The sequence below is a fragment of the Mus caroli genome, chromosome 10 (assembly GCF_900094665.2).
Source record: "Mus caroli chromosome 10, CAROLI_EIJ_v1.1, whole genome shotgun sequence".
Taxonomy (NCBI): domain Eukaryota; kingdom Metazoa; phylum Chordata; class Mammalia; order Rodentia; family Muridae; genus Mus; species Mus caroli.
The window spans coordinates 115,709,259-115,725,713 of NC_034579.1; the positions used below are offsets into that span (position 1 = coordinate 115,709,259).

Consider the following 16,455-nt stretch of genomic DNA (forward strand, 5'->3'; position numbering starts at 1 on the left):
TACCAGGGCACTGTAGATACACACAGTGCTGACCCAGCCAGGCCTCAGACAATGTCACTGACTCATAAATCCTGATGTCACTTGCAAAGAGCAAAGGAGAACTCCAAACATAATCCCAGGAAACAGTGTTAGGGCAAAACTGTCTCCAGAAAAACTCAAGAACATATATCTACTTGACTACATGATACACACTTCATTAATTCAGAATCCTCTTGTGGTGAGGGTGTTAATCTCTAACATGAATGGCCTTTAGATAGTAAATGTACTTTAAAGACAGAAAAATCAATAAATTTATTTCAAACAGATAACTAAAGTACATAAAGGTGTCTGAGGACTCAGTTTTCCTTGAGTTCTGTAAACCATTCCTATTTGCTGTGTAAATCTAGCTGGTGACTGTGGACCCGAGCAGTGCTCCCTCAGTCACAAATCCTAAACAAGGTCCAAAGGGACAGACAGACTCTGAATCTCTTCCACGTGGGTACCAAATAGGCAGGACAATATAATGTACAAAATTTATGTTTAGTCTTTTTACAAACATATATTATATGAAATAAATGGCAGGCAATGAAATTTCTTAAATATAAGAAAAAAATTTAAAGTGCAAACATTTAAAAACTACTAGTAAAAATTGCCTTTCTTTGTGAAGGAGATTCTTCTCGCTGAAAATCGCTTATTGATGGATTATGTTAGGTGCCTTTCCAACAGGAGGCCCTTCACAGGATAATATTTTACTGTGCTAAGCTAAAATAGAAGATACAGTCTGCTGAGTTTTAAGAGAAAATACGGTAAACATTTTAAAGCTTTAATGCCATTAACATTTTAGCTAGTTATATTAATAAACAGAAATCTTTGCCTTTGATAATTAAAGTCTTTTGTTTGTTTGCTTTTTGAGATAGGGTTTCAGTATGTAGCCTTGAACTGGCTGGCCTCGATCTCAGCATCCACCTGTCTCTGCTGCCCCAGGCCAGGGACTGAAGGTGCATACCACTATACTGGCCACTTGTTAAACATTTTTATGTAGGGAGAACAATCTAATGGGATTAGAGTAGGAGTTGCAGCAATGAATTGAATATATTAATTTTCAAAACTCAGTTCAGTAGTATGGTCCAAAACTCCCTTCCATGTTATGGTCTCCATTTGAGCGGAGACATATATTTACATAGACATTTCTTGCCTGTCCAGAGCTTTTCCTCTTGATGAGTAGCTGAACTTATAACACTAATCAAATGACTACTGCGTGCTTTGTTTTTAGTGCGTCTGAGAATATAAGAAGATAGAGCCCCTGATCTCAAGCTTGCGATCTAGTGGGCGAGAAATGATGTAAGCAAAATAGATGTAGACCACTAAGTGCTTTAATAACGTCTAATGAGAAATTCTGTAGGTGTACAGGAAGCAACTGGAAAAATGATGCAGGAATTAGGAGTATTCAAAGTAGGAAGAAAACAGCATATGTAAATGTGTGGGATTGTAGACACAATTTCCTTTAGAGAACTAATAGTAAATCGTCCCTGGCTGACATAGGTCTATGGTGGTAAGAGGAGGAGGTGCTAAGACAGGGATGATAATAAGGAGCCTTTGAAGGAATCAAAATGTCACCCAACTGATGGAACATTACAGATTTTAATGAGGATCATCAATGTAATCAGATTTGCATTCTAGTAAGATTACTTATGAGGGGAGAGAGAGAAACACAGTGGTGAAGAGCATATAGAACAGGAAACCATCAAGGCAGCAGAGGGGACTCAATAACGGGTGGGCTTAACAAAGTGGAGCAAAAGAGGGAGTTCTCAGAGCAGTGTGCATGAAGACCCAACAGACTGGTGTGGCATATGACGTGAGACAACAGAATGTTATTTGATAGCTTTTTCTGGATTGATATATTCAAAGTCAATGTTGATCAAACTCCTGGCACATGGGGATGAATTAGACCACACCACCATACTGCAGTCTTTACCACTCTGAACCTTGTTCCTAACACTTCACAATAGACCTTGTGGCACGCATGAGAAAAGGTCTGGAAGATGGGAGTGGGTGTGACAAAGACTGGAACAATCCTGAGTGGGAAAGGGATGAGATTCAATGTAGAAATAGTTCGACTGGTACTATGAAAAGAGAGATGACTCAGGGCCATGGGTACAGACTGAAGGCTTGGGAGATTTGATCTTGGAAACCTGTGGAAATAACGTCAGTATGTTAAAAAGAAAAACACGGTTTGACAAGTTTATCTTCCTTGACCCCATTAAAAATACCAAAAAGGCACTTGAAAATGACGTTTACTGGGCTGTAGTAGGTACTTGGATATGTGTGCACCCAAGTGCAGGTCCCTGAAGTAGCAGAAGCCAGAGCTGTTGATCCCTTGGAAATGGATTCTAATCAACTGAGGGTTGCCTGAAGCGGGTGCTAGGACGGCCTCAAACTCAGGTCCTCTGGAAGAACAGGATGTACTACTGAGTACTACTGAGCCTTCTCTCCAGCCCACAACACTTCTTTTAAATATTGTCTGGCAAACTGGAAGCCGGCATAAAGCAGATGTGCTGCATGCTGAGGCTGCACAGCTGGTGTGAACCCAAGTGTGAACTAGTTACTAGGCCTCACCCATTCTACTTCTGCATCAATGACTGCCTGTGGTTCCTCAGACAAGTGTACCTACAGGACATTCTTTCAAAAACAGGCAGAAGCAGCTTAGTACTCCAAAGAAAATAAATGAAAATACTAACTAGTAGTGACAAAGTCTGAACTTTCAAGCAAGATACCTAATAATGCTGATTTCCCAACCATAATGTTGATAATTTCAAACTTCTCCCATAAAACTAATTTTTTAAAGTGTGAGTTCACAAGAGCATTGTATTATAAAACACCAGTGTTCTGAAGGCTTGTATAAGTTAGTGACTATTTTTCAAATGATCAAAGGCATAGTTAAATATAGATCTTAGTGTAAGATTACAAGTCACTGATTATCCTTCAGATTTCCATATTGCAATGAATCTTGTGTTAAGTCTGTTTTACCCGCGAAGTGCTTCCCTTTCCTACTACCTGTCTGCATGGACTCTGCCTGTGCGCTACCAGACAGTGTGTCAGTCACCGCACACAGAACTCTGAGAAGTTAGCTGTCTGACACTTATGACACTTCACATTCTCACTGAGAATATTAAGGATGCCTCCCCCAGGGTGGGCACCATGCCCAGTAGCAGATGGCTAACACAAGATGAACGTAATGGTGTTTTTGTAACTCTTTGTCTCATACTGCTGTTTTGACATTTTTTTCTGTCTTATTAATCTTTTGTTTGCATATTATGGTTTCCAATGTAAGTGTCTTGTGTGGTTCTTATACATTTTCCTTTTGTTTGTCTACTTGTTTTATAAGGAAAGGAAGGGAGGGCACTGAGTGTATGGGGAGGTGGGGAGGAGGGTCAGGGGGATTAGAGGAGGGAAAGTGTGATCAGAATATACTATATGAAAAAAGAATACAAATAAAAAGTTTTGCAAAAGTGTTTTAATGCTACTCTGAGTGTCTTCATTTTAAAATAGTTAACTTTATGAATATGTTCTGATGTTAAAATATAATTGTTCAATATTGATATTCATAAATATTTTACACTTAATTTTAATTATGACAAACTCATAATATTCACATAAAAGAAGTTCTTGGGTGGCTAGAAACAACAGGACACAGCAGCAATGCTTAGCACTCACCATTCCCAGGTGGAGCCAGGGAGATGGGTGAGCTAGGTAAGTAAAGTGTGCCTGAGGAACCAGGATCCTGATGGCGCCTGCTTAATCAATGCAGGGAACATAGAGATTTAGGCATGCAAAACAGACAACAAATTATCTGATTCAAATAGATGTAGTGTCCTGCATGATTTTAGGAAAAACAGGAATGTTGGTGATGCTGTAAGTCCTACTACTACTGACAGTATTAGCTTGCTTTTCTTCCTTTATGAGAAAGGCTCAGCACTGAACCATCTTGTCTCTGAGCGCCTACTATGAATGAAAGAAGAGTGTCACATAAGTCTGAGGATTACTAAGACGTGCAAAGATACAAGGAGCGCACTGCAGAGACTCGGTGAAGCCAGGGAGCGTCTCAGAGACTCAACATGAACGATTTCCCCACAAGAGAAACAGGATTTTATTAAGTTGTGAATGGTAGTTAAGGATAGCTTTGGAAACAGCTACACGTCTAGAAGACAGGCAAGGAGTGATGGTAGTCCACCAAAACAAAACAGAACAAAAGCCCAAAAGGGACTTGGGAGAAACTGATGCCTTGTTTCCTAATGTGGTGGGTTTTTTTGTATTTGTAAGAAAGTGACACTAGAGAAGGAGCAGAGATAAACTAGGGCCTCCTACATGGACAGTGTGACAAGCACCATACGCACAGGCAGATGAATTAGTAAGAGAAGCAGCAAAGTCTAGGACGCAGTGATACAAAACACAGGTAAAGGTTGTCCTTAAATAAAGATCAAGGAAATTACAGCAAAAAGGACAATGTTGGCTACAGATAAAGTTGAAGTTTGCTGTTAAAGAACTACTGATAAATGAACACAGCTCATGCATTGATTTAGACTTCTAAACCAGATTTCACATAGCCTTTTCTTTCTCTTCTCTTCTTCTCTCTCTCTCTCTCGTTTTTTTTTTTTTCGCGACAGGGTTTCTCTGTGTAGCCCTGGCTGTCCTGGAACTCACTTTGTAGACCAGGCTGACCTTGAACACATAGCCCTTTCTAGCTAGACTTTAGAGTTAATGCCATGTTATTTATAAGTTAGTCAGTCTTCTGAGGGTGATCAGTGTCACGTGGCTCTCACTATGACCTAATCTGAAAATTACCCTGTCCATGTCCCAATGGTTTTTCTACAGAGAACAAAGGAAATGTTTGGAATACTACATAGGGACTGACTGGGTACCAAGTCATTTGCCTAGCAGTAAACTAATTTTGGCCAGTGTAGGCTACATGTAATATAAGACAGTGTATTTATCTCTTTCAAAGTCAGAAAGGTCTGATGCTAACTTCAGAGGAAATTAAACTTCAACAGTTCCATGCCTGTCGTATCTGGGTTTTAGGTCCAATATGGTGTCTTAATTAAATGAATGCAATTCAATACTAAGCCTACATTCTTACTTCAAAAGGAAAACACAACTTGTCAACTTGTTCTTGTCAAATTAACTAAATATTTAACATACATTAAAAGCTAACACCACACTAATGAGCAGCTAAAATGGAGGTAATTGTTCTGACAGACTAAAACAATCATTCTAACTTTATGAAATCTAAAGACTAAGTAAGAAAAACCCAAAATAAGACAAACTTATTATTTCTACCAATTCTTCTAAAACAAGTACTTAAAGCAAAATTTAAAATTTCTTCAAGTATTAAATATATTTACTTTGTGATCCTTCCTTTTGCTGTGTATCACCTACGAGACTTGAGACAATTGACCATCCAAATCCACAGTTCTCATAGTCAAGCTCGGCTTCCTTTGTGAATTTCTATCCCACAAGGTTTTGTGTTGGCTGTTCCCTTGTCTTACACACTCTGAGCAATAGGAAGAAGGAAAAGGCAAGCATGCAGAGGTCTCAGCACAGTGACTGATAAAGTCAAGTGTACACTTTGTGGGCTGAATTTCCCAGCATGCACTTACGAAGACTTTAGCCCAGTTACTTCTATGTACTAGTTCTTTTTATCCTTCTGGTTATACAATGCGGCTTCTTCTCTTAGATGTTCAAGGAGGTACTTTATACAGTGGCAGAGAAGCAGAGACAATTACTAGTCACCTCCATGCTTACTAAGTATCCCAACAAGAAGGTGATAAGCACTTGTGTTACCTAGAGTGTTTCTTCTTTCCTAGCAGAAATATGAAAACACTACAACGTTAGATTAAGTCTATGCTCTATAGTTTCAGAATTCCGTTCATCAGAACACCATAAGGAACAGAGAGTCAATGCAGCGGTAAGAATTACTGTCACGGAAAGCAGGCTCAGCAGCTGAGAGCACTCAGTCTTGCAGAGGGCTTCACAACCTTGCTTAACTTCTATCCCAAGGGCATTCTGTGCAATGCCCTCTTCTGACCTCTGCATGTACCAGGCACCCACATGACACACATACAAACATGCAGCAAATCACTCACAATGTAAAACAAAAGTTATTGGCACAGTTTATCTTTCAGTCACACACGCTTTGTTGATGACCTCCTCTGATGTTTATTTGTCCGTGAGGCACAGAACCATCACATTTCAACTTCTTCCCTCTAAATACCTTCTCACATTTTTGTCAGGATTTTTTTTAGTAAATAATAAAAATGAATGTATTAAATTATGATGTTATTTTCACAAAGAAGAATTTTTACTAGTTCAGAAAAACAATCTAGTTTTCTGTGCTATGTAATTTTAATAATAACTTAAAGTGTTATGAGACAGTTATACCTAAGTGAAGCAATACAGAGAGAATTATAAGGGCAAACATGTTAAATGAGCTGGCACCCTCGAAGCCACAGCTCAGGAACAGAGTGCTTTCTAGCTCAGCTGCACGGCTGCGCTGTGCGTTCTAGGAACCGCAGGGCGCCCACAGTTATCTTACCTTACAGTTTCTCATTTGAAACACAGCTTAGCCACCCATGCACCTACAACAGCTCCTTCTCTAACACTAGGGTCTTTGAAAAGCAGACACAATGAACACAATAGAAACTTAGGAGGAAACTTTTACAGGTAAAACTGGAAGAGACTGGTTTTTGTGAAGTATAAGACAGTGTATACTCAAAATATGGATTATACATCTAAGTTCTAAAGCAACTAATAAACATGGAACATTTTAAATTTATTATACATATGTATACACACACACACATTAAAACATCAAATTGTATGTTGATATTTAGAATGAAATTTTAAATCACATTTGAGGGGTACTTACATTTTTAGATTTCTAACATTTTTTGGGCTGCTTTTCATGCTAACTAAAATGCATATTTTAGCTGTTTTAAGCAAAATGATGTTTTCTCCTTAATATTTATATTATTTAACATTTCTTCTCTTTAAGTGCCACTTAAAAATAAATGGTTTAACACAAATGCTAACGATTTCAATAATGATCCAAATGGGGCTGGTAGAACCTGCCTATAGGCAGACTGTGTTACATTTTCTTGATTCAGGATTGATGCGGGCTACTAGAGCAGGGGTCACAAGACAGTCTAAGCAAGAAGGCTGAGCAAGCCCTGAGCATCCGTGAACAGCATCTCTCCAGTTCCTGCCTCCTGATTCCTTTCTGAGTTCCTCCTCAAGTTGCTTTAGGTCATGGTGCTTTATCAGACCAGTAGAAACCCTAAGACATGCCTCTAAACAGCAAGCAAACAAAAGTAGAAAACAAAACAAAACCCCAGAATACTCTTAGAAAGAATAATATCCTGATATTTTAAACCACCGACTGCCCTGACTTAAAATGGTCTTTCCGAGCTCACCCATTTCTTCCAGGCCATTTGTCTTTTTTTGTTTTATGGCTCCCCTGTCCCCCTCCACCCCCATTTTCTGGGTAGTGTGGCATTAGAGGTCTTTTACTAACTATTGTACTAATTCAGTTATCTACCAGATAAATTTTTGCATCCTTAACCATTTTTGTTAATTTATTTTCTACATGCTTTAGTATTAGTATGGATCATAAAATAAATTCAAGCCTTTTGTTTATATATAAATAAAAATTTACTGTAATACAAGTACAACTTTGTGGTAACAATGCTAAGGGTGCTTGCATGCCCCATCAGCAAAGTTGCAGATCATATGATCCATAAAACTGAAAATCCCTATCAGTCATCCTACCGAGAAAAGGCCGCTGGCCTGGGCACAGAAAAGGCCTACTGACTTATAATCTGCCAATGCGCTTAGTTTCTCCAGCTCTCGGCGGGCTGCACACCGAGATGATTTACTTATCTTCCCTTGAATTATCATGTAATTACAACATTTCTCCCTGCTCTTTTCTCCTTCAATCCTTGTCAGGTACCCTATCTTCCTTCAGAGTCACAGCTTCATCATTAATTATTATGTATATATATGTATATGCAAACAGCTCATATGTTACTTGTATGTATGTTTTCGGGGCTGATCATTTGGCACTGATCAGACACTGGTGATCCTCTGGCATTGAATGACCATTTGGTGTGCTCTTTCCATCGAGATATTTGGTCACTAGTGTTACAAGGCCCTTCCACAGTATGTGCCAATAGTGAATTTATCTATCCTTTGTCTTAACTGAAATGTGTTCCTATTTCACAAGGAAATACACTGTTTACTACTACTGATTTTGGCTACATAAGGTTTCTTAAGCTAGGAGAATTTTCTTTTGTTAGCTTTCTAAGACTCCTTTCATACACAAGTGCAATATTAAACATTTTATATTCTGACAAATAGTCATTTGACAATACATTACAGTGAAGTGCTATGTTTTACATTAAGCAGCACTAAAATTTTTGTTAGCATCCTTACTGAACTAATAGATACTCTACTGTACTTCCATGCCTCTCCATTATTACATCTTCATTCATCAGGATTTATGACATGAGTATGGTCTATCAGGATTAATTACATAAGTATGGTATATTAGGTACCGAGAAACTGTTTTCGACTTTAGTTCTGTGAACAGATGACAATGATTATGGAAAACTGATATGGACTGACTGGGGTCTTTAGAGTGTAGCCCCCACCTAATTTGGAAACTGACATAAGAGAATTACGTGAGCTCCTGAGTCAAGGTCAGCACAGGCAATCTCTTGATTTTAAAAAGAGGAAATGATAAGAGGAAAACAGCCAGGAGAACTCAGTAAATTTATACAGAAAAGGTTTTTCAAGCTTTAGAGCTCATGATATCTGAATAGACGACAATTTTATTACTTTAAAATTGTTTCAAGATTCAGTAAAAATATGACAATATAAACCTAATTGATAAAAACAAATAGGATTTTGATTAAGCACTAAAATGAATGTTTATAAAAGTGTGTAACTTCCGATTTTCTACCTGTTAAGATATCCATGATGCAACTCACATGCTTTTAACTCTTCCTATTAAGACTTCTAGTTTTACTCTAAATTAGACCCTTTATTATGTTCAGCTAAGCAGAGTACTGAGCAATATATACCTCTAAGTAGTTAATATATTTAGGAAGCAACTCACAAGAGATTTGAACAACAACAATAACGACACCAACACTTCACCTAAGATAAAAAAGATAGGACCTCTTCCTGCAGGTGCCATTTCCTTTAGAAGAAAATTTGCAGTCAAGTAGCAAGCCATTCTCTTTTACAGATTTGCTATTATCAGCACACAATAAATTACTCATTTAATTACAAATCACTATTTTAAAGTCTTTCAAAATTCAGATCTCCAATCCCTCATCAGAGAACCTGAAATTCAGAGTTATGGACAATTAAATGTCCTCCAGTTGCCTGACAGTAAGCTAAGGCTGAACGGCTATGGAGCTAGCGGTCCGCAGCTCTCACTCCTCTCACTGAGCACAGTGTCTGCAGAAGAGCCATCGTGTAAGTGTACACACCCTTTACACTACAGAGATATCACTACTACAGACGCACGGGTGACCTCTCAGAGAGCTGGAGTTTATGTACTGAAATACAGACAGGATCAAGGGTTTTTGATAATCTTAACATTTTGATAATCTTAACATTTTCAACTCTTCCTTTGTTTACCATCAAGAGCACTCTTAATATTCTAGATATTATCTTCATTTATTCACTTAAACTCTAAAACATTTTGTATAATAAAAACACTACTCTCGCCCCAGACTGCCTTTCATAAAGAAGCATTTAAAAAACAGGTATACATCACAAAAATACCCAAGATAATGTAACAAAGTGCTTAAGGATCTGACTATATTAGACCACGCAACGTTGATTTACACTGTAACTTATTCTAAAAGCTACTTGACCTTGAAGACTTGAAATCTGTAACACGTTAATCTAAGTGCAAGCATAAGCTTAGAGGATGTCCCAAGAGTGAACTGTAAAAGATGAAGAATGTATGTATTGTTGCAATTTAGTTAGGTTTTGCTATAATTTGGACTTCAGCATCTGAATGAGACCCAACATCATGCAATAAACCACAAGGAGGAGCACTTACTTAGGAGTAGAGGGACCCCTGGGCCACGTTCCATCTTCATTTTTTTGTTCTATCACTAACACCTGCAAACACGACACAACAAAGGGTGTTTTTCCACAGCTATGAAGGCAGAACAGCTTCAGGAGACAAGTGGATAAGGACTACAGTAACCGATTATTTAAAGGACACAAGACAAAATGCTCTGAAATAAGTCAGCATTGATAGTGAAGAAGAAAAAAGGGGAAAATATCACTGGTTCTATTAACTTTAAGAAAGTGTAAGCCAAGTAATAGAATAAACGTCGTTTCCGTTTAAAGTGTATACTTTTAAATTGTACTTATACTTGTAACATATATTATACAATTAACAAATGCCCTATCACTGGCTATATGATAATTTAATTATTATTAAGCAAATACTGAGAAACTGTGGCAAAAATAATTCTGAACTATACATTACATATAATTTATTTTGGGCTTTGAAGTTAGTGTTCATTTATATTATTTATATGAATTCTGAAATCTTTTTTTGGAACTGTTTTTATTATATTTATGTATTTATCTGTAGTGTGCATAGGTGTCAATGTGTTTAGGCACCCATGATATATGGGCATACATGTGCCTTGATGAAGGTGAGAGGACAATTTGCAGGAGTCATTTCTCTCCCTCCATTAGTGTGCATGAACCTCAAAGAGTCAGACTTGGCAGCAAGAGCCTTTACCCACTGAGCCATCTTGCCAGCCTTACATTATGAAATCTTTTACTACACAACTGATAGGCACATTGAGAAGAATCTCATAATAAAATTATGAGCACTCAAGTTCCCTGCTGCAGCATGTGTCAGGCAGGCAAAAACCATCTCAGTCAATATAGAATCTATGCCAAACACAGCTACTTTAAAACATCCCAGCTCTTTCCTTTAAATTTTAGGTTAATAAAGAAGCCCCTCTTGTAGTGCCAATGAAGGATCTGTCTATGTAAGGAAGAAAACATTTAAAAGTACTTAAAAGAAGTTTGTGATATTACTAACAAGGAACTAAAAATCTAAATTTTCATGGTAAAATTATAATGCAAAACAATAAACATTAACTGAAATATAGTTAACTACAAACTTGGATATATCCTACATATTTAGTTTCATTAACTTTTTCTTATAGTTACAATTCACAAAGTACTGTACATACTACAGCAATATTCTTTGGTGGACTGTGTGCTTCAAAACCATTTAGAAATTGGCTTGTTGACGCTAGTCATAAAATACAACAGATGAAATGTAACGGGTATAGATGTATAAATTCTAAAGTTGTCTTTAACTAACACATTCCATACTCGGAAAGCTTTCTGTGGGGTGTGTGTGGCTCTCAAAGAGTAAGTGCCCAGGCACCTACCCCTGATCTCTCTCCTCTTCTGCCTACCAGTCATGCACCATCTGAACTCTCTAACCATCATCTCAACGTGCAAGTATATGCTTTACAAGGCTTAGTAAGTAGCATTTGAGTAATTCACAGCTTAAGATTTTCTTTACTACAACTTGCAACTACAGTGACACATTATCAACTATAGCTGTATATACATAAATATTATGATCACTTGGAGGAGTTAAATCAGGTATAAAACAAAGAATTTCAGCTATTAGAAACTCCCAGTTAGCATTTACTATTGTTTAGCAACATTTCAATATCTAACAGCACTTTTACTTAAACTCCATATTTTATAGTCATAGATAGTATTAATAAGCCACAAGAAGTAATTAAATTCACTCCTTTATATAAATGTATCAGTTTTTGAGTAGTTTTGCTTAGTTAAAATTTTTGAAAAATCCAAAACTTAAAGGGAGACAGGGGAAAAAAAAAATCAATATTCTTTCTCTCTTACTTTCTTTTACCTGTTTATTTTTAAGTAATGTACATTTTTGTGTATATGTACTGATATGTACACATGAGTCCGGGAACCCGAAGAGGCCCAAAGAGGCTTGGAATCCTTTGAACCTGGAATTACAGATGGCTGTGAGTCACCAATGTGGGTCCTGAGAACCAAGCTCAGGTCCCTCTGCAAGAACAGTATGCGCTCCGAAGCACTGAGCCACTTCTCAGATCCCACTCTGTCTGTCTCTGTAATGAAGGTGCTTTACCTACAGTAAGAGTGGAGTGGGCAGAATACAGTGTGGGTTAGGAGACAGCTCAGTGAGTAGGAGTGCTGTGTGCTCTGATTTCAAATGCTCGGCATGCACATAATAAGACTGGGCAGGACTGTATGTGCCTAGACCCCAGCACTAGGGGCTGGGTATTGGGATGAGAAAAGTAGATTTTGGGAACTCAAAATACTGAGCTCCTGGTTCAAGAGAATAAGGTAAACATAGAGAAGGTGACACTGATATTCTTCTCTGGTCTCTGTATTCACATTACATGCACAATACTTTTATTCTGAAAACTTTAGGGTATATTCTTTGAATCATACCTCCTCCCAAATGAACAGAAGTTGCCACAAATATTTACTCTCATTAAACTAGCTTAATTCTCTCATCAAATCTAGTCTTCAATTTGACTAATGTTTATTTATGAAGAACATCAAATTCTTTCACTTTCTAAGACTACATTTTCTCTATGTCTGGGAAAATAACATCCACTAGATAAGGCTATTAAAACATTGAATGAATGAACTCTACATCATTTCAAACAGCATGCTTCCTTCAAGTACCAACAGATGGTGGGTAATCAGAGCAGGGGTTTGTGTCTGGTGGGGATGGAGGGGACTCAGCAGTGAGGAGACTGACTAGGTCTGATTTCATCTTCCATCAGGAACTTTCCTACTGTGTGTACTGAATTTTGTAATTTCACTTAAGAATATAATGGCTGAAATGAGTTTGAAAATCGTTGCTTTGAAGTTTTTGCGATTCTGGAGGGAGGTATATGGCTAATAGCGCCATTTCTTTTATTCTTTGAAAGATTTTAATTGTATGTGTTCAGGTGTGCTCGTATGTGTGTACATCATGTGTGCCCAGAGGGCAATGCCAGGTGTCACTCTTAGGAGTGATTCACCTTGTTTTTTGAGATGGGGTCTCACTGGAACCTGGGCTTTGCTTGTCTCTATCGCTCCAGTGCTAGGGATCAAACTCAGGTCCTTACGCTTGCATAGCAAACACTTGGCACACTGGACTAGCTCTTTGCTAGCTTAGTAGAACTTGACATATAGCAGGCATTTACTAATAGTTAATTATCTTACTTTCTCTGAGTTTTTTATAACTCTATCACATTACTGATGTTGATAATAATTTTCAAATAAGCCGGTAAAGAAAGCCATCTACACACTAAATCACCAGTCACTCTGTTAGGTACTAGCTACTAAAAAACAAACTAATCAAAGCATGAACCTTATAGTCTAAGTATATTTTTAAAAATACTAGTAATAGAGAAATTAAGGGAGAAATTCTTTAAAGTAAGATCAATGGATATTGAGAAAAAGAGGGACAGCTGAAGAGGCGCCATGACCCCTGGGTTAGACTCTGAAGGTAAATTAATGTGATCTGATGCACCTACGGAATGGGATGAGATGGCTACCATGACCATTGGAATGGTTCACACATTTTCCTGGATAGATGCAGGGAAGTGGGAAGAATGGTACACCAGGCAGATGATAATGCATTTAAAAGGAACCCTATGATAACCAAAAGACAAGAATAATCTACAGATGGACAAGCAGACAAGAGGCTCAACCAGGACCCGCATGCTGGCTAAGGGGTCTGCACTTCAGAATCCCTCAGGACGCAGAAACGATCTCTGAAAGGCAAATAACTAGATTTGTATTTCAGAATGAATTCGGTAAAGGAGGACTCTGTGACTATGTAAGAAACTAGAGGTAGCAAGATGTGCTGAGCCTGAAAGGTAAGTGCTGGGACAGGAACAGAAATAAAGAGATAGTTCTAAGGTAGGACCAGTTCCTCACTGTAACTAAATATCCTACATTCTCAATCTATTGATTTTTTAAAAATTATATCATAAGGGAAGATGAAGAAATTGAGAGCTGATAGACCCAAGAGGGATGGGCAAACTAGGTTCACATAGCCTACAGCTCCGTTAGGTTTACTGTAACGCAGGTGTATGCATCACAGACAGCTACTTTTATACTGTTAATATGGGAGAGTTACAACTGCAACAGAGGCCTTATCATGTATGGCCAGTAGAGACAAAACCACTATTTGATCCTTTATAGGAAATCTGCTGATCTTACAACATTAGCTGTTGTTACTGAAAACACTCTTAAGAAATAAAGTGCTTCCAAGTGCAAGAAGGAAATTAGAAATTGCTGTTATTGACCAAGGAGGCTGGAGAAGAGTTAGAAAGAGGTAGCGTGAGACAGAACCGACCATACACTACACAACACCCACAAAGTCTTTCATTGCAAAAAGTTGCATCTAAAATAAGCATCACTGTTGAGCTGGAGAGATGGCTCAGCTTTTAGGAACACTTGCTGTTCTTGCAGAGGACCTAAGTTCAGTTCCCAGCACCCAATTGGCTTACAACCACGGGTGACTCCAGGTCCAAGGAATCCAACGCTGCTTTCTGGTCTCCATGGGCACCAGGCATGTATGTGGTACAGACATACATGCAGGTACTCACACATACACATAAAACAAAATAAATCTTAAAAACACGATTGCTAATGAATGAATACCTGTCCTTGGTATAGGCCGGCATCCTGGATGGTGCTGTCTGGCTTATTCAGTGGCTCAAATGTGTTGCTCATATACTTGTTCCACAGTCTGGCCTCCTTCTCATCTGGAATATTGAAGATTTTTCTTATTTCCTTCTCAATCGTATCTGAGATTTAAGGAGGGAAGATATGTAAGTACAGTACAGAGCTAACCTCTTACAAGACTAAACATTATAGATTTATTAAAATAAGGATAAAATAGCAAAAACCAGATAAATATGTAAGAAAAAATTTAAAAAGCTTTGTCTTAATGGTTTCTATGTGCTGTTGGGGAAATGCTCATTTTAACACTGACATGATTATCTGAGGAATTTAACATTGTAAGAGGGAAGAATTAAATTGTCTAACACTAAAATATAATTTGTTCCACAGGGTAAACTTTTATCACAATATAAAATCAATGTATTTCTAAGACTCTGGAGGAGTTAGAAACTAAACGATGGGAAGGAAATACCAGCAATGGAGAAAATGTTCGAATTCACAATGCAATCAACTGAAGACTATCTCACACTGAAACAAACGCTTTCCGCTGTGAGGTTATGTGTGAGATGGTAAAAAAACATCCAAATATCACATTTTTTTTCCTTAAAGATTTCTTTTTTAGACAGGAAGACAACTGATACACTTATGTGTGTTTCCTTATTTGTGTGTGCGGGGGCATGGGCATGCACGGGCACTGTGGGCAGAACACAACTTGACTGGGTTGGTTCTCTCCTTCTACCCTGGAAACTCTGGACACAGACTGTCACGTGTGACTACAAGTACAACTTTCCCTGCGGAGCCACATCACTGGCCCAGTGCACCTGAGGTTTTTATTTGCAAGAGAAGATAGTTAATTACTGAGGCAGGGAAGAACATCACATAGAAGACTTCTCAGCAGGGGAACAAAGCTTAACTTTACATATGATTAAGACTCTTAGCAGGCATATGTGAGGATTGGAGATAGCTGAAATGGTAAGTAAAAGTGTTGGATAGAACAGTAGCAAAATATTTTAAGCCAGGAAATTAGATAAATTATTAATTTTTATTAATCAAGAATTTTTAGGAAACCTTACAACAAATTATGTTCTTAGCCGTTGGCCTCAAGTATATAGTGTTGCGTTTTACCTCCAAGTGGCCACCTCAGTACCACACAAGCACTCAGAAGGTGACCACCAAAGACAAGGGTTTCAGCCACTGTTGTTATTTTACTGTAAGTCATATGGGCAGTACAAGCTGAAAGCAGAGTGCCTTATTAATTTAGCAGCAACACAAAAATGGAAATTTAATTTTCTCATTTTGGGTAGACAATTTAGTAAAGTTTTTAAAAAATCAGTTTCAATCAAGGTTTTAAAAAGACCACAGGGGAAAGTATATATATCCATGTTTTCCTTATTATCCTAATTCTAAGCAATTTGGAAAACATCCATTTCAAAGAGTAAGAAATTTCAAGTTATACAAAAACTCAGTTCATTTACAATTTTATGACATCTATTCAATGTCTGTACCCTTAGACAGCGTTACGATATCTAAAGTATTTGAGTTAAAAGCTGTGTCAGATCAAGCTTTCTGATATTTACAAAATTATCCTCTGTAAATTTTTATTTAGTATATCAAGTAAAAATTTCCTAATGGTTGTTTTCAATGTAGAAATTAAAATCAGTTGATTTCTGGAGTTTG

The 16,455-nt window shown here is 37.7% G+C and overlaps 1 protein-coding gene across 6 annotated transcripts in view; it reads right to left on the bottom strand.

The window, feature by feature from the left end:
- The window catches only part of Usp15 (ubiquitin specific peptidase 15), a 90,880-nt gene that overhangs the window by 47,457 nt on the left and 26,968 nt on the right, over nt 1-16,455 (bottom strand). For 2 of the 6 annotated variants that reach the window (XM_021173675.2, XM_021173674.2), the window contains exons 5-6: nt 14,758-14,903; nt 10,109-10,170 (exon numbers count right to left, since the gene is read on the bottom strand). In XM_021173675.2, coding sequence (XP_021029334.1) covers nt 10,109-10,170; nt 14,758-14,903 — 208 coding nt within the window. Of the gene's footprint in view, nt 1-10,108; nt 10,171-14,757; nt 14,904-16,455 lie in introns of those variants that run through there. The other 4 variants (XM_029482891.1, XM_021173676.2, XM_029482893.1 and 1 more) reach the window with 2 other exon arrangements.